The sequence below is a fragment of the Camponotus floridanus genome, unplaced genomic scaffold (genome assembly GCF_003227725.1).
Source record: "Camponotus floridanus strain SB8 unplaced genomic scaffold, Cflo_v7.5 scaffold71, whole genome shotgun sequence".
In the NCBI taxonomy this organism is placed as follows: domain Eukaryota; kingdom Metazoa; phylum Arthropoda; class Insecta; order Hymenoptera; family Formicidae; genus Camponotus; species Camponotus floridanus.
In genome coordinates, this window is record NW_020229840.1 from 667,295 (window position 1) to 684,980 (window position 17,686).

The following is a 17,686-nucleotide window of genomic DNA, read 5'->3' on the forward strand; positions in this document are numbered from 1 at the left end:
ACGCTGAAAATTGACCGACGTGACGCGAAATTAGTGACAGTGACAGCAACGAAACGACAGTAATGAAGAGACTAATTGACAGCTACATTAGAAAGTGATGTTTAACAAATGTTTGCTCACGCGAAATGCGATAATCGATCTCCATTGGTCTATCACTTCGACAGGACTCTCAGTGAAATATCACAAAAATGCACGGGAAATAACCAAAGTACGTTGTTGGACTTTTTTATTTATTTATTTATTTTTTTACACACGTATTTATTGTTGTGTGCGACACATGTTAATAAAAGCATACGTGTTTGGACTATATCGTGTTTGCATTTATTACCATCAGATTATTCATGTTTCTCACGATTATAATAATTATAATAATTAATGACATGATAATGAAACATTATCTTAATATACGCTAAACAGAAGCGTAAGATGTCATAAATCACAATAAATGCCAAAAAATTGGCTTAAACAGGAGCAGCATTTAGTGGGTAATTTTTGGTCGAGCCTGTGTAACGTTATTATCAGAAATTAATAAGGCATTTAAAATAATAAGCTGAAAAAATGAAACGATACGGTTTGCTGATTCTCTCGGGCTCGTCGAAACGATGCTTCCCATTTGATCGCACACGGAACATTGGAAAATCGCAGGAACGAGGTAACGAATCGAGCCAACGAGGAAAGTGTGTCAGCGACCTGCCGTGTCGCATGTTGCATATTCACCTGTGTATGGATGCGGCGTTTACCCAACTAACGTTCGTTACAACGATGCAAGGTTAATAATAGTTTGCGCTGATCTCACTTAAGTGGTTTAACGGCGATACAAAACACGCACGTCGAAAGTTAAGTGTGCTCCTAGTGACACATGCAAAAACACATCGCGAACATTGTCTAAAAAATCCGATTAATAATATATGACTGACGTTAATCATATTCGCATCTATTCGGATATTTTATGAGAGATCTAGATTCGTTCGTGTTCTGAATATCAATGAGCAATTTGTGTGTGAAAAAAATTCGTCGTAAGAATCTCGAGGAGACTAATTTGAATCTTTCAAGAAAAAGAGGGAAAAAATTGCAAGAATATCGCCTGCAGGATTCAGATCGGTGTCCGTTTTTATCCGCGATTTCCCCGCATGCACGCGAATCTCAACCCAGAGCGGATTACGAGGAGCTCGACGGAGGAAAAAACATCGAGGGAGAAAGAGGCGGAGGAGAATCGTAATGGAAGAAAGGTTCAGTCGAGACAGCGAGATGTAAGAGGAACAGTTCCTTCTTTCTCTCTGTGCATCTCTCCGGCTGCCTTCTCCGCGTTGGAGTCCTCCCACTGCAACTCCCGGCTCCTTCTTTCTCCACGTGTGGAAGGGAACGGAAAGAGCTCCGGCTATAAGACCCACTGGCATACATACCGATCGTTTCCTTTTTTACGTTTCGAATATCATAAAACCTGGAGAGTCGCGTTGAAAGCAGCTCAGACGGCGATGCAGTCCCGAACGGAGCCGGTCGCGAACGCAGCCTGCGATGCGACTTGCTGCAACTCCGTTTATGTAGAATGCGAAAGCAATCGAGATCTATAATTCGTTGCGTTGCCAGATTATGCGAATCGAACGTTTTATAAAATGTTCCGTTATTAAAAAACGCAATTGTGCCTATCGCATGTATTTTATTTTTTTACCTTCTTGTTATGATGTTATTTTCCTGACGTATACGTATTATGCAGTATACTATTTACTACAATAATACGTATATAAATAAATGAATTGTCGAATTTATTATATCTAATAATAGGAATAAATAATAAAAAAATAGTATGTAAGAATTGAATATACAATGAAAGTAATGATTTGTAAACCTTGAGCACAATGATCAATGAGAAAGCGCCATTCACATCTTTTCTCTCGATATTTTTAACTTTCTGTAAAGAATAAATAAGCAACGTATTTATCATTTCAACGATACTCTCTGTTTTGTACTTTTTTAAATAAATTAGTTAATTATTATTATATTTATAAATTAAATATTATAATATAAATTATATAAATATAATTTAAATGTAGAGGCTCTTTTGTCTATCATTAATAATATCATAAATTATTAATATAAATGTAATTCTTCTATTAACACTAAATACACATTTAAATATCGTTATAATATGTGCTTAGTACTATAGGGTTAATGTCATGTTTTCTGGCACACGAACCGTGTTATGGTCCATAGACGAGAAGAACCAGTTGGGCGCGGAAGAGTAGCCCGTTACATTCCACGCTCATTACGAACCTCTCGTAAGGAAATTTAAAATTCAAATTCGAGCTGCTCGGCTACCGGTCAAATTTTCAGGTCGTACGCATGTCGATGGCCTGTGGGGATCGTAGAATCAATCGAACATTGCATCAGAAATTCCTAGCACAGCCTACTGACATTAAACCAGTTTCTGACAAGAGTTCGAAGGCTAGAATATCGAAAACCGCTACGTAATTCTTTTCGATTTAGGGCAAGAAATGATTGTTGAATGCATTTTTATGACTTTATTGTCTTAAGGATACGTTTTTTTAAGCAGTTCTATTTTCGTTCACTGAATTCTTATTAATCCTACCGTGGGAACATTTCAATTCATTAGCATATTTGTCTGGAAAAGTACCGTGATCTCTTCGAAAGTCGGCGAATGTCTTTAACATAAAATTAAGATTGATGATATTAAATGATAATAATATTTTTATTGAAATCTATTACTTAAGAATTATTTTACTATCATTCTCTAATAATTATAATATTATATAAATATTAATTTATCTTTATAAATATTATATAGATAGTACAATATATAAATATTTCTCAATATAAATATTAATTATATATATAATTATAATTAATTATATATATAATATTATATAAATATTAATTTATCGTTGTAAAAGTAAAATTGATAAACAGAATTTAATAGATAACCTAAGTTTTATAAATAGATCTTACTATAAAAAAATGTAATTATCCACATAAATAGAATATCTACTACTATACCATCTGCTGCTGGCTCATATATACGTACACATATATCTTATACATACAACGCACTATTGATATGTTGTGATGAGATAAGTATGTATAAAATTTTATTAAAGTTTTCCTCTCATAATTTGTTATCCTACTTCTATTTATATAATATATTAAAAATAATTTACATGATAAAAGCAAGAGTTAGCGTAATCTATTCAATGGAAATGTTTATTTTTAATTCGTGTTTCACTAAATAAAATCATACGTTTGATTGCAATGTAGCTTAACTCCTCGTGCAAAGTATAGTGATTTTACCGCGATAGGCGTATCCGTGGCTTAACGATCGTTGCTATCGTTGAGCGTAAAGGAGAAACTTTGGTTTTACTTTTTAAGGCTTGCTCTCTTGCGATGGGAGTGAAGGATCGACGAAAGGATTCTGAGCGCTACCCAATGACCGAGAAAAGATGAATGAGTACTGACGTAAGGTCGGGAATGGGAACTATGCTGTTATTGAACTTGCTTTTCATTGAATCCCTTCTTAAGACGAGACGAATCATCGGCCGCGTTTAAAACGGAGAGTCGCTTCTTCGTTACTTCGTAATAATTACGTATGTGAATTAACAATGAAACGCGTATGACTTTCAATAATATAGCAGTGAATAGACACGTAGAGCACACTTCTTTCACTTCCTTTTTTATCTTGAATAATCTCATTTTATCAAATATAAAATGATGAAGAAAAGTAAATGTAGTATATAATGTAAAATATATAAACAATAAAAAAGTAGATTTTATAAAAATTTTAGGGAGAGTTATAATTATATTTCTGCACATCTTTATAGAATTGTAATATAATTATATTCTCTATTTATATTTGTTATAATAATACATATATTTTAAAAGAATATAAAATTGCTTCAAGTCTTTTGAATCACATATTTTCAACAATTTTTAAAAATATAAAAAATGTAGCATAAAAAAGCTATGTAAAAAACATCCGATATGACTGTATAATGCTTTCAAAATAAAAGAAATCTATATTTTATATTTTTTAATATATTATTTCCGATAAATAAAACACCATATAAATCTTTGTTAACTACTTTGGTGGTGGTCTTAGTCGCAGACCACCTACGCGGTTTCACTTTCTTAAAATTTGAACCCACGCTGCACTTATGCGCTCGCTGAATACAAAGATTTTCTTGCTTGATTGTTGTGTGTCTGCTTTGAACCTTCCTGATAGGTTGGGAGAAATGGAATGAAAACGACAAGAGGTGTTATCCGTTAGCGTGGTCCGTGAGAGTCGCAGGGTCAGAGTAGAAAGTGGTGTCCACGATGAGGTGCGCAATGAAGGTCGGATCCGGGATGTTTAAATTTGATCTATACCAGTTTTCTTTCATTCATACCGGATTGTGCCTCGTATCCGCATCGTACAAATCAGTGTGTGTACGAAAGATCCATATACGAGGAAAAAGTATGATCATTTCAAGGCTTTTTCCCTTGAGCTGTAATGACAATTATCATTTCGAATTGCCTACGAAACTAATTGAGCTACTTAAATTATCGCGTTACATTGCTCTTGTTTGTAAATATGATACAAACTTCGTATTCTTGATTTACTGGGCAAATAAGATTTTCAGTAGTAAGAGTATGGGATCTAATCAGACACAAAGGTCGTATTTTAATATATTTACGGTTGTTTATCGTTTCTTTTCTTTCTTTTCTATGTACATGATACGAATGGCTGTAAAACTATATGAGTTAATTAAATACAGTTTATTACTATTTGTAGAAATTATATAGTGAATGCATTATTACCACGTGTTCTTTGCAACTGGTTCTTTAAATGTTAATTTATCTACGCTTTCTACCCAGTTGTAGTAACATTCGCTTAAAATGGACACACTGAACGATCCTTTCCCATCAAGTCTTTTATTGTCTTTCATTGAATATGATAATAAATACCAAAATGGAGAAAAAAATACATGCTGACATGTATTCAAAGTCGGTTAGTATTAAGGCTGGAATTTAAAATCGCTTAAATGGCGATTTCTCGAGAATGTGTTTACATGGGATTTAACACATTCTTGAAATTCGGGTCCCATCCGTTTTTCGATTTTGCATATGTAAGTATGTAAAGTAATCAGGACAAGTAGAATTATCATCGAACTCGACCAAAGATACATCTAGATTCTTCAGACGTTAATAATTTATGGTTTTTTTATAGCACATGTGTATGAATACTCATATATTAAATCGATTATACATATATATTATATATTATATCATAAGATTTAAGAAATATACAAGTAAGCCATTTATTTTATTCTATAAAAGAAGTATTAAAATAAATGTTATTATCACAAATGAAACCAATCAGCTGCCATCTTCAATTATGCAAAATATAATTTCTCTGATATCTGACGAGTGTTATTAAATTTACATTATTATCAAAATCAAGTTATGTATTAAATTTAAGCGATAAAGAAAGTTATTCCATGCCATATATATAAATATGAAAATAAAAATGTATCATATATTTATATGTCATTTTCTATCCAACTCAAACACGTAGCATTAGACTATTTCTTTGAAACAGTTAAAAGTATTTTGTTTTATTACCTCGTACGTTGTACTCGCATTTTTGACCGGATATGCAATGAAAGCACATATCCTATGTAATACATGTCGCAATGCAAAGTTGGTCCGGTATGTTTAAGAGGTACGTTGTTGGAAGAAAGCGTTTTTACTAGCGTTCGAGGCGTTGTCCCTCGCAGTTGGTATACACCCGGCCTCTATTTGCTCTGCCTAGGTAGGTCGCAGGTCGCATCGCGGTTGGCGGCGTGGTCGGACAGTCGTAGGTACACCAATCATCTATTGAACACATCTATACATTGGTAGTGTGTCGGTTAAACGGATGCGCGACGCACGCGATGCTCACGCATTCACGCACGTCAATTGGAAAAGAAAAAAAGAGGCAGTGGGGCGGTCACGACGGTGGAGACGGTAGAGGAGGGGTCCGCCAAATATAAGCTAAAGAGATTGTCCGATGGACCACACGAAATTTCACTACGCACGGAACGGCTTTCGGAAAAGGGAGGTCCGAACTACGTAGATCCATCGAACGCGTCGTGCCGCGATCTAGTGCCAATCTTTCTCCCGTTTCGTGGAATTTTCCGCACTGAGTCATGAAGATGCTGAAGAAGCTGTTGATCTTGACGACCGCGATCGTCTTAACCGCCGGACAAAGCATCGACGAATGCCTTAAGCAAGACAGCATAGCCTGCGTGCAAAAGACCCTATACAGAACCGCCAAGGAATTCTTCGCCCAGGATAAACTTGAGCTTGTGAATGGAGTGAGCCTTGTGAAAAGTAATGCTGATGACAGGAGTGCCAGATCTGGCAAGGAACTCGCCTACGATCAAGAGATAGACGCCGCCAACGATATCACGGAGAGACAAAACACCCTCGAGAACTTTATCAGCGATGAAGCTGGACAGCTCCTGACCGGTCGCAGTCTTAGGGTGAGTCAAGCATTACTAAAAATAAACATTAGTGAAATACATATACATAAGATATGCTTACTTAAAAAATTTGACGGTTGTTTTATCCATAGCTACATTAACATATACGTAAACATGGTGTGGTTGAATTTAAACTCTTCTTTTAGATTAATCTTGCACCCGCCTTTGAAAAAATCCGTGAATCGGCTCGCGCCATCAGCGAGTCTGTGCCACCGGAAATTCGTCAGGCCGTCGATGAAGTTGTCGAAGGTAATGTCAAAATTGATAGATATGATTGCTGATAATTTTCACACGAATCTTCACTCACATTAATCGATACATACAATAAAAATAGTTTGCTATGTCTTATGCAACTGTTTAAACAAATAATTGAATCATAATAAATAAATCTCTTGTCTTATTTTAGGTCGAGGCAAGAAGAAAGGATTGAAAGCGCTTATACCTCTCGTGATTGCCGCGAAAGTGAAGCTCGGTCTTTTAGCGACTCTCGCTTACTTTGCCGTCTATCTCATAGCGAAAAAGGCGATCTTCGTGTCTCTCATTTCCCTCCTCATTTCTGCCTTTATCGGTTTGAAGGCCCTCTGGGCGAAAAAAGCCGGCTATCACGATTATACTCCTTACAATAGCGGCTGGAGCGGACCTATTGCATCTGGTGGATGGTCTGGTCCCGTCAGCGGTGGATGGTCCGCTCCCGTCAGCGGTGGATGGGCCAGCGGCGGCTCTTCCGGTTGGGAAGATCCTCACGCTTACTCGCACAGCCAGGCGTACTCTGGCTATCATCATCACTAACGATAGCCATTGATGCTTTCTTCTACAACTTTTCTATTTCCCCTCTTCTTTTTTTTTTATCGAATAATGGGCGACGGAAAGAATGAGATACCTTCGAAAGTCGAGTGATTCAAGCTTCACTGTTGATCCTCCATTGTTCGCGATTATTATAAAAATATTTATTCTTATTTATATCATTAAATAGTAAATATATATATATAAATGGGGCGCTTGGCCTTTCCGTGCAATGTACATAAAATTATATATTACACAATCGCATATTTCATTATCGCGAATAGATCGAGCAGGTAAAATGTAAAATCGCCTTAAGCTGCGAAGCTAGTCGCGACACGTTCGATCGGCGAATAATGTCTTTATGTTGAGAGAGATATAATGTTACATATTACGATTTTGCCATCGCAACTTTAGCGCGAGCTTCGGCGCGAATCTACAAAACTCACTTGAGACGCAGGTTGGTGAATCATGGTTACATCTAGTCCAATACGATGTATATGCAACACAGTTACATCCTTACGAATCTGTATGCTTCGTAATATTCATTATAATTAATATTATTTATAAAGAAAATTTGAACATGTCAGTTATTGAAATCCTCTTCCTATTTTTCCCATATCGCGAAATATCGTCTCATTGTGTGTGCGTGTGTGTGTGTGTGTGTGTGTGTGTGTGTGTGTGTGTGTGTGTGTGTGTGTGTGTGTGTGTATGTGCATGTGATAAACATAATTTAATACAAATCTTAATACATATAAAATATCTTAAATAATCTTAAATAAATCTTAAATAAATATCTTAATACATATGACAAAATATTTTCGAGAAATTAAATAATATATAATATATAATATATAATACACGATGACTGTTAATCCTGAGACGAATTTAATGCGAGTACTCTCATTTAACTAACAGCGAAAGTTTCAATTCCTGATACATGAATGATTTGATAATTGATACTCCGTCACATAATTTAAAGAAGCGTATTATTCATTATGTCTTCATTCTTGATATCGAATCCGCAAATCATTCATGAGTCGAGCGAGAGGCTTCGAAAAAGAGAAATCATCGTAACGGCAGCGACAACTTTCCAGTCTTCCGGGAAGGTCCGAAGTATTTTTTTTTCTTTCTTTTTCGCGAGCGAAACTCTTCGCGGCCGCATTGCATAAAGAGTACATTCGAAATCGTTAATATATCGCGAGTGTTCTGCTCTCCTTGACGAGTCATCCGGTCGGCGGCGGTTCGAAATCGAGCCGACGAGATGGAAATGCTGACTCTCAATCGCGTCATGCGGCCGCGGGGGAAAGTGCACGTCTCAGGTGCATCCGGCCGGAATCAGTCGTTTTCTCAAGTCTGAGGTCGAGGGGAGGTCGCGACTCGCGTACATCATCCTCAATCGGGTCGAGGAGACACTGACTCACTACACTAAATGTTTCGAGACCGATGTCCTTAAGTCCCACATAGAAGAAAAATAAATAGCTATGGAAAGGAGGTTGAGACAAAGTACCTCGTTTCTTTTCCACACGCCGTGCATTAAAATTCCACCGAATTCAGTAAAAAGAATTTTACTTCGAATAGATACATGTCGATCTGACATTTTTTTAGGACGATGCTTCAAGAAAAAAGACGAGGCGAATTGATGGTAAACCGCGAACTAGAATCAATCTATGACTTTTGCTCTATTATCCTCCTTTGATGGATACCATGATTATAATTTGCGGGTAATTTACATTGAATGAAAAGTGTTTCTAAGATATAATATGTAAACTCGTGCGGATAAAACGCGTCAAGAAGTATATTATTTGCATGAGAGGCAAATCAGTGCCAGAGATAGAGTGTTGCAAAGAAAAACGGTGCAAAAAGTCAATTGTCACGCTTCATTACTCGTTTCTTTGTAACAACGATAATCACATTGCCTCGAAAAGGAGAAAAAGATGCGAAGTTGCTTCGAGAGGAAGAGGACTTTCGTTTGCGGTAAAGCCGAGCACGATGCAATATAATTATATCAATACTATAAGGATTCGATCGAATATGTTGAATCTTAAGAAATTTTAAACACTTCTCTTTCTTTATTGAATTGTTGCAATTTGTGTGCATTTTTCTACTTTACGTTGTAATAAAAAGTATTTTTAACTTTAGATTATTTTACATTTTTTTTCGCACAAAATAAATACTTTTAATTTTCATTGTATAATAATTTTTTAAATAATCAATTATAATTGCCTCTTTTTTATACGGCCATGGGTCTGTGAAACATTTTATAAAAGGGAAAATAATTTTCTCCTTCTGTGATGAGAGATGCGTTTCGCATAAAATGAATGAAAAAAAAATGTTGTGAAAATTGGCACTGTTGCCCGTCACGGATGTGCAAGCGGATGAATAAAGCCGTTCTTCGAGCTCGCTAAAGCGGAATTTCTCCGCGTTTGCAGCATCGAGTCGTTTGTCGTTTCATTATTAGAGAGTCGTAAAGTTCCGTGCTGAACGCATCTTTTACGCGTATAAAATCCAGGTACGCGATTCTCACGTTATGATTAATTTTAAGAGTTTCTCATGCGTCACTAGGTTACTAGACTTCCTAGCGATGGATTGGCTTCTTAAAATATGTTTATGAGACGCGTGTATCGTCGCATCATTAATTCGTACTGTTTTGCATAATAACTCGATCAATTTTGCATACAATAAATATTTTTCCTCGGCAAAACCGCAAAGATTGCTTAGCAACTTCAAATATTCCAGGTTACACTTTTGCGAATGTGCTCTATTTATTTATAACATTAGTAATAATAAAAAATAGCACTTTTATATTGCTTACTTAATAATTAAAATTGATTCAAAATCCGCGAAAATTCATCACACTTTATCTACTTTCTAATCTTCTATCATTATACATTCAATCATGCAATAGTCCACTAGATAAGCTTCATTCATGAGATGCATTTCTACTTGGCAGATTAAATGGGCTGCAATTTGCGGCATATGCATTATAAGGCATTGATATCGCACGTGCATACAGTGCGTACTTGCATACATATACAAACGTTATAGTTGGTTGAGATACCTTGAACCTAACCGAGTGAGCTTGAAACAATTAACGAGCAACCGTTACCTTTCCCATAACTTTCAACGTTTCACGGCCAGGGTCACGTTGTCGGACAAAATGGATATATCTTCTACAATGAAATGTAATTGGTGCTCTCCGTACTCATAATTGCTTATAATTCACGGCAGCTGACTAATTGGTATCACAGGAGCATCGCAACATTCAAGTTCCCGATTCTCCACGTCCTCCTCATTCGACAACATCAATCTCTCTTTCTGTTTTTCCTGCGACCATTTTTTGATTCCCAAGGAACTTTTATCGAAACGCTCTCAGTACGACACTTTCAGTAATTTTCTTTTTAATGCGTCGATTCTGAAACGAAAAATATATTAATAAAATATTTTTTATCAGTTTCCGTTTAAAGCATTATTTAATTCCGATAATTATTTTTTTTATTATTGTTTTTTCTGCAAATTTGATAAGAATCTGATTACTGCTTCGAATGATAGTATTTGTGTGAAAGATAAATACTAAATATATTTAGATAACTTTTTCATTGTATATATGTTTAAATTTTTTAAATATAATTTTTAATGAAAAAAGAAAGCTTTAATTTGGATAATAATATATAGTTGCAATGCTAAATATGAGTTTATATACGTCATTTACTTTTTTCAATTATGCATAAGAAAACGGGAGACATTCGCTTTTGTTTAAAAGCGCGCAGGAGTGATTTCTTGTTCATCTCGCTTGAAGTTTTAAAGAATCCAGACTGCGTCAGGTGTGCGATTTCGCTCAAGGCGACATTCGCTCTCGCGTACCGGGGGATCTTGATCTTTTCCCAAGTGAAGTCGGGATCGAGAACGTTGTTACTGTGGAAAGGAGCAAGAAAAAGAGAAAGAGAGAAATATAAAGAAGAGGGAGATAATATAAAAGAGAGAGAAAGAAAGAGAGAGAGAGAGACCAAAACGATCGCTCAACTCTCGACCTAGTTAAAAATAGGTGAGTGACCTCGTTCCAGGGATAATATCTCGTGTTCATCATCTGCCGATGAATTTTTCGGAGGTGGCCCGAGAGACATCACCTGCAATAATTAATCGCCGAATGATACACTATGAACTCCCGTAAGAAAACATGTATCTCATCTCTATATATTTAAATCGAGATAATACGATAACAAAATCTAATAAATTAATTTCTAGATAAAGCTGAATAATCAGGTGGCAAGATAATTTCCATTGTACTTCCTTAATTCAAATCAGAAAAATAATGTAAAGGAAAAGAAATTGCAGTTCACCTGTTCGTTATCTTCACGTGTTACATTGTGCCACTTCTCTCTCTAGCATAAAGAATTAATCAAACCGAAGTGATAAGACATGAGTCACAGTTGTTCTTAATGGAGGTTGTAAAACGCATCCGCTGATTCAACATCGATAAACGACGCTTCGTGTATCTATTAAAACTACACGACCTCCTTGAACTAAAGTATCTGGAGCGGTCACAGACTTCTGTGATTATTTGAATAAATGAAGAGAAATATCGAGTAGTTGTAATTCGCTTTATGAGCCCTAGAAACATTCACATTCCATAAATTGCACCGGCAAATGACCGTCGTGGAATCTCACAGTTGACCAGAATTTCTTTGATTAGCCGTCTCGAATCAACGTCGAATGCACGACATACGTGGACTCCCGCACTCGCAACCGTCATTCGAGTCGCACAACACTCTCGCAATAATCATGGTAGGTGGACGAAATGGTGCGGCAAATCATACAGGACCCACGTACTTACTATACTTTTTCTGTCGTCCTGAATGTCTATAGGTTTCCCTCGTGTTGTAAGTTTCTCTCATCGAATCTGGTTCGGACTGTATTGGAGGGGCTCCCCTTCTGTTACAAGTTAATATGTTTTAAAGTAGGTCCATAGCGTGAGAACATGCAAGAAGAGTGGGCGGAGAAATACAAAGAAGATAATCAATAAAGCGGAAGAATATAAGAATATATATTAATCCGAAAATTTATATTAATTATATTAATTCATATTAATCTTATCTAAAGGATCTTGGACATACGTATTATGAGAAGTCTTCTCTTCTGTATTATATATTTTCCTCTTTTCTCTTTTTCTCTTCATGAATTTTCTTCTCTGTCATTCTCAATTTTTATTTTATCGAAATAAAACGGGCTGACGTGAGGAAGGTCGATGAAAGGGGAGGAAGCCAGCGTGGGGAACTCCTGCGGTACTCGACACACTCGATAGAACAAGAGAGAGAAAGGGGTAGGGGGGGGTTACGAGAGAGGAGCAGCAAAAGGAGGGAGACGAGAGAGCGTACGATGCGGACCCCCGAAGGCCCGCGAATCCACGAAGGTTCCCCTCGTGCCATACTTCGGTATAAAAGCAAAGCAACCTCTTTTAGATGTAACACACGAGGCAGCATCGGCGCATCCTGGCGTGCCTTACGTACGAACGCGACTGCACGTTGTTGGGGCACGAAGGAGTCAAGAAACGTACCGCACGTGAGGCACGCGATTGTAGGATATCTTCGGCTTCGTTCGCACAAGACGCGTAAAACGCAGTGGAGTCGCACTTGGTGACCATGGCCAAACATTTCGTGACGTTACTGTGGGTGTCGGCGGCATTGACCGCGACCCTGGCATTGCCGACCAGCGAGAAGGTCAGCGGAAGTGAGAACGACCTGATGACGAACATATATGCCGACTGCCTGAAGAAGGAGTCCATCAACTGCATCAAGTACAAAGTATTTACCTTTGTCGACAAGATGCTGGCCGATAAGGAGGATATCACGCTGTCCGAGGGCATCACCGTCGTAAAGACGTCCAACGCCGAGGGCGAGGGTGCGCCCAGGTTGGTTGTCGGCCGTTCTTGTGAGAGAGAATTCCGAGAATTACGTGAAAATTCAAACATTGACGACAAATCCGTTCTATAACTCTTAGAAAATACTTATGCTTACATTTTTTGGCAGATCTATCGAATCCAGCGATTTTGATACGCTCTTATTCGATCGTCTTGGAAGATTCTTAAGGACGCATTCCGTGAAAGTTGACCTCAAGGGCAGCGACATTTTGGGAGCGATCGAGTCTGCTGGGCGCAGCTTCGAGGACTTTAGCGATAACGCTGTCGAGAGTCGTGGAAAAAAGAGTGAGTATTATATTATAATACGAATTATAAATTTATTTTGAAATAGTGATATAAGAAGACTTATAAATGTGCTTGGATATTAAACCGGTTATGATGCAGCATTGCTAATTTCTAATTATGTTTTACCGTATTTGTAATTCACGAAGGAATATTGTTACAACGAGTAGCTAAATGGAAAATCATCTTGAAAGTGAGACTAGCGCAATAATTGACTAATTCTTAATCGAGTCGTAAATCAATCGAATAATGTTGTTTGCAGTATCGGAACGCTTGCACTCTTACAAATATCAGAATTTTTAATCATCATAGCCACATCGTTACCGTCTATAATATGAGAAAAAACTAAATAATTAAATTTTACACAACTATATATATTATTTATAAATTACTAACATATATAAATCATTTTATATAAATTTTTCTGTTGCTAAGCATTTTAAGAAAGAATTTTAAAGATTATAAAGACACAATAGAGCAGAAAAAGATATAAATTATTCGCGTATCGAAAAGGTAATCACATGGGCTTATCGGGCCAACGTCAGCTGCGGTACGAGAGTCCTCGGCGTTCATCGTCATCATCGTCGTGTGAACACGCGACGATGATGACGAGGAAGCCAATACCGGTCGCAGACGTTGACCCACTGAAGAACTGGTTCCGCTTCCCCTTGAACCTCCTTAACCGAAGATCGGGAGAGCGCCGGGGATATTGAAAGATTGGGAGAGAAACACAGAGATATAGGGGGAGTGAGAGAGAGAGAAAGAGAGATCCCACCGGACGAGATTTTTGACATACTTTCCATCCTGATACTTCGCCTTGACCTTCGGCGCCATTCCACTTTAAAAATATTGTGCGTCTTCATATTTGGTGCGAAGTGATTTACGAGGGACCATTATTATCGAATTTACAATGATTAACGCGAGTATTTACGCGTTGTATTTTAACATCTGCCTATCTACTTATGAATTGAGTCTCTACTGTTATTCGATGATTAATTTCGGCACGAAAATAAAACAAGATTAACATTTTATACAAATTAATTCCGGAGATTATATATCATGTTATTTATTCATGAATGCAAACTCGCATAAATTACCTCGATACATTATGATGTTGTGATTAAAAAAAATTTCAGATATTTTTTACAATAATTTTAGTAATATTGTATTAATTTTATAAATTTCTGGATCATCTTTAACTTATCGATGTGGATATTGCCTTTTAAGTCAATTTGAGTCAACGATTTCTTCTAGTTTTAAATTGCTACCTTTATGAGTTACATATAATTACAAGACAGTCATAAAAAGAAGTATATGTGAAACAAGTACGCATTTCTTGCATAAACGAATCGCTATACATTATTTATAATTTTTTAGTTGTTTGATAATATGTATCTTGATAATCATGTGTAACAGAATAATTGGGAGGTGTTTCATGAGGCAAAAAAATATATTTAAACATGTAATGACTACATCTCGTGATGTATTCATATTCCCGTTCTCCACAGAAGTGTAAAGAGAGAATAATGATAGCATTAACCTTCGCGACCTATATTCATATCCTACATTTAGTAATAAACGAATATATGAATACGTTTTATTTTACGCAAAAAGAACCGAATATCTTAATCATTAATTAATTATAATTAAAAAGTCTATCTAAAGTATACATAAATACTTTTTCTTGTATAAAGAGCACATTTTTAAGTATTTATTATCGAAATATAAGAGCGTCGACTGCTGATTTTTACGCAAAAGTAAATGTTTGAAACGTTACAGAGAAGGCGCAGAAGATCCTAGGACCTCTAATGCTCGCCATAGCCCTGAAAGCGGCCGCTTTATTGCCACTGGCCCTCGGCGCGATTGCCTTGATAGCCGGTAAAGCCCTGCTCATTGGCAAGATCGCCCTCGTGATCTCGGCCATCATCGGACTGAAGAAGCTCCTTGGTTCTCATCAAAAGCACGTGACCTACGAAGTAGTTTCGCACCCTCACCACAGTAGCAGTCACGTTGTCAGCCACGACGATGGTGGCCACGGTGGTGGTGGATTCAGCGGCGGCGACTATGGTGGTGGTTATGGCAGCAGCGGACACGGATGGGCAAGGAGTTTACCGCAGGACGCCCATGAGATCGCCTATCGCGCCCACCAACCCCAGGCATAAGCTTAATCCGTAGCATAGAAAGTTTCTCCATCTTGTTTCTTGCATTTCTCTTCAACGACTTCAACGATGTTCCCTTTCGTTCCACTTGCGTTCGCTTCACTCTTTCTCTCACACATTTTTTCATTATCTCCTCCCTCTCTCACTTATGCTACTCGTGTACAAAAATACCTAGTCTATCTTGTATTCGAAGAAAAATTGCCGATATCCATCTAGTTTTTTCGCGATGTCCACTATGAAATTATTCAACTTGAAATCTCTCCGAATCTTTTTATTCTATTTCTTTATATTTATATGGTCTTCTACTTTTTCTATGTGATTCTCTTCTTTTTTTTCTTTTCGCTTTATTCTACATAACGGTCGATTTATCCCGCGGCCAGTCACCAGTACCTCTGGAAAATGCTCATTGTTTTATGTATGTATATTTATGCGAACTTTCGTTATTTATTCGTTACATCTTATATTAATATTTATTTGATGTTTGACTGTGTGCTTCCATTGACATCTCTTGTTTTCTTTTATAATAAAAAAACGACAAATGTCAGACAATTCCTTAGTCTTGTTCCAATAAAAGAGACTTTAATGCCTGCAGCTTCCGTCGACGAGAACAACCCAATGTTTCCTTCTCGTAAGAGTGACCGCTGTCCGTGGCCGAGTATTTCTATTTATACAACGTTGCACTTGCACTTGTAATCATAAGGCGTAACGTAAGACCATGAAATACGCTCTATTGAGTTTGAAACAGCGATCGCGTACCGGATACGGAGCAACGTACTATATTTTCCATACATAAATAGATATGTAGTGGAAATAAAATAAAGCTCACAGGAGAGAGAGCATGAGCGAAAGTAGTCAAGGAATGCGCAGTACGGCCGCTTTATTACTCAGGAATTCGAGCTATATGTATAATATATACGAGATTTTGTAGTAATTTATACGATTGATACGGTATACATTTTATATCTTCGGAGCTCCCTTCATATTCCTCACATTGCTCGTTCTTTTTCTTATTATTATGAGTATTTCAAGAATCTCAAAACAGTTTCTGCGGTCTGAAAACTAGAATAAAGAATATTAACCTTAAATCTAAATACATTATTTTATTATTATCTTAATAATTAAACGTATACATGTATTTAATAATTAAATATACGTATGTGAAGAAAGATTTTATTTCTACAAAATCAGAATTTAAAGAAATACTAACGACTTAACTTTAGAATCGCTTTGAAATTTTTATATAAAATTATACATTTAAAATTGTATTTTTTATAAAAGAAAAAAAATACCGTTCAAACTCATATAGCATGCGAATAAAGCGTGCTAATGCTCATATTTATATTGTATTAATATCAGGAACATTAATTTCCGTATCGCAGACACGATTGACTATTAGTTTTACAAAGTTAATAACTAAAACTCGAAAGAAAATCAGGATAAAATTTTCTCCGCGGGAGATAATATCTACCGTAATCTACCTTAATACTTGATAATACGTATCTTAACCCGGTGATTGCCCCTCCCCTTTAAAAGCGGACGCGCGTGTGGCTAGGTACAAGCCATGGTAACCTGCATACCGTGCGGGTTCCGTTCCTACCCAGGCGGCTTCGAAGGAAGAAAAAGGAGGCACGTATATACAATAACGACAGTTTCATCGGCCAAGTAGCCACGCGTATCGAACCGTCGAGAAAATCACCGGTCGTACAAAATGGAATTCAGGCCCGATGGTTCCGCGAACCGGAAACGACGGAGCTCCAGGCGCGCGTTTATTAGCGGAGCTTGAGACGCACGTTGATGGTGATCCATCTCTCGCGAGATCCGTCGCTTTCGCCATGTCGCGGGGGGATCATTTTCACGGCACGTACGCGTACGAGAAATCGGTAACGCGACATTATGCCGCGAATAAGTTCCGGCATCATCGTCAGATCCACGAGAACGCGGGGTGGAGAGAGAGGGGGAGGAGGGGAGGAGGGAGGGAGAGACTCGCGACGAGGAGAGGACCGACTCTCCTTCCTCTGTATCCGTTAGCTGGTCGC

At 37.2% G+C, this 17,686-nt stretch overlaps 2 protein-coding genes across 2 annotated transcripts; both read left to right on the top strand.

Annotated features, from left to right (window-relative positions):
• Window positions 1-6,053: 6,053 nt before the first annotated feature.
• On the top strand, window positions 6,054-7,835 carry LOC105254625. Its single transcript, XM_011263414.2, has 3 exons — window positions 6,054-6,512; window positions 6,659-6,761; window positions 6,919-7,835. The coding sequence occupies exons 1-3, from the start codon at window positions 6,177-6,179 to the stop codon at window positions 7,299-7,301; spliced, it is 822 nt and encodes a 273-aa protein (XP_011261716.1). The 5' UTR covers window positions 6,054-6,176; the 3' UTR covers window positions 7,302-7,835.
• A 4,933-nt stretch (window positions 7,836-12,768) lies between these two features.
• Window positions 12,769-16,680, top strand: LOC105254623. The gene is made up of 3 exons (XM_011263412.3): window positions 12,769-13,200; window positions 13,319-13,494; window positions 15,271-16,680. The coding sequence occupies exons 1-3, from the start codon at window positions 12,932-12,934 to the stop codon at window positions 15,651-15,653; spliced, it is 828 nt and encodes a 275-aa protein (XP_011261714.1). The 5' UTR covers window positions 12,769-12,931; the 3' UTR covers window positions 15,654-16,680.
• Window positions 16,681-17,686: the final 1,006 nt, after the last annotated feature.

What these genes read in the sequence shown, in the direction of transcription:
- LOC105254623 (XM_011263412.3), top strand. Translation starts at nt 12,932, where the DNA reads ATGGCCAAACATTTCGTGACGTTACTGTGGGTGTCGGCGGCATTGACC. An exon ending in GAGGGCGAGGGTGCGCCCAG is followed by an intron (nt 13,201 to 13,318) that starts GTTGGTTGTCGG and finishes ATTTTTTGGCAG; the next exon opens with ATCTATCGAATCCAGCGATT. An exon ending in CGAGAGTCGTGGAAAAAAGA is followed by an intron (nt 13,495 to 15,270) that starts GTGAGTATTATA and finishes GAAACGTTACAG; the next exon opens with AGAAGGCGCAGAAGATCCTA.
- LOC105254625 (XM_011263414.2), top strand. Translation starts at nt 6,177, where the DNA reads ATGAAGATGCTGAAGAAGCTGTTGATCTTGACGACCGCGATCGTCTTA. An exon ending in TGACCGGTCGCAGTCTTAGG is followed by an intron (nt 6,513 to 6,658) that starts GTGAGTCAAGCA and finishes CTCTTCTTTTAG; the next exon opens with ATTAATCTTGCACCCGCCTT. An exon ending in CGTCGATGAAGTTGTCGAAG is followed by an intron (nt 6,762 to 6,918) that starts GTAATGTCAAAA and finishes GTCTTATTTTAG; the next exon opens with GTCGAGGCAAGAAGAAAGGA.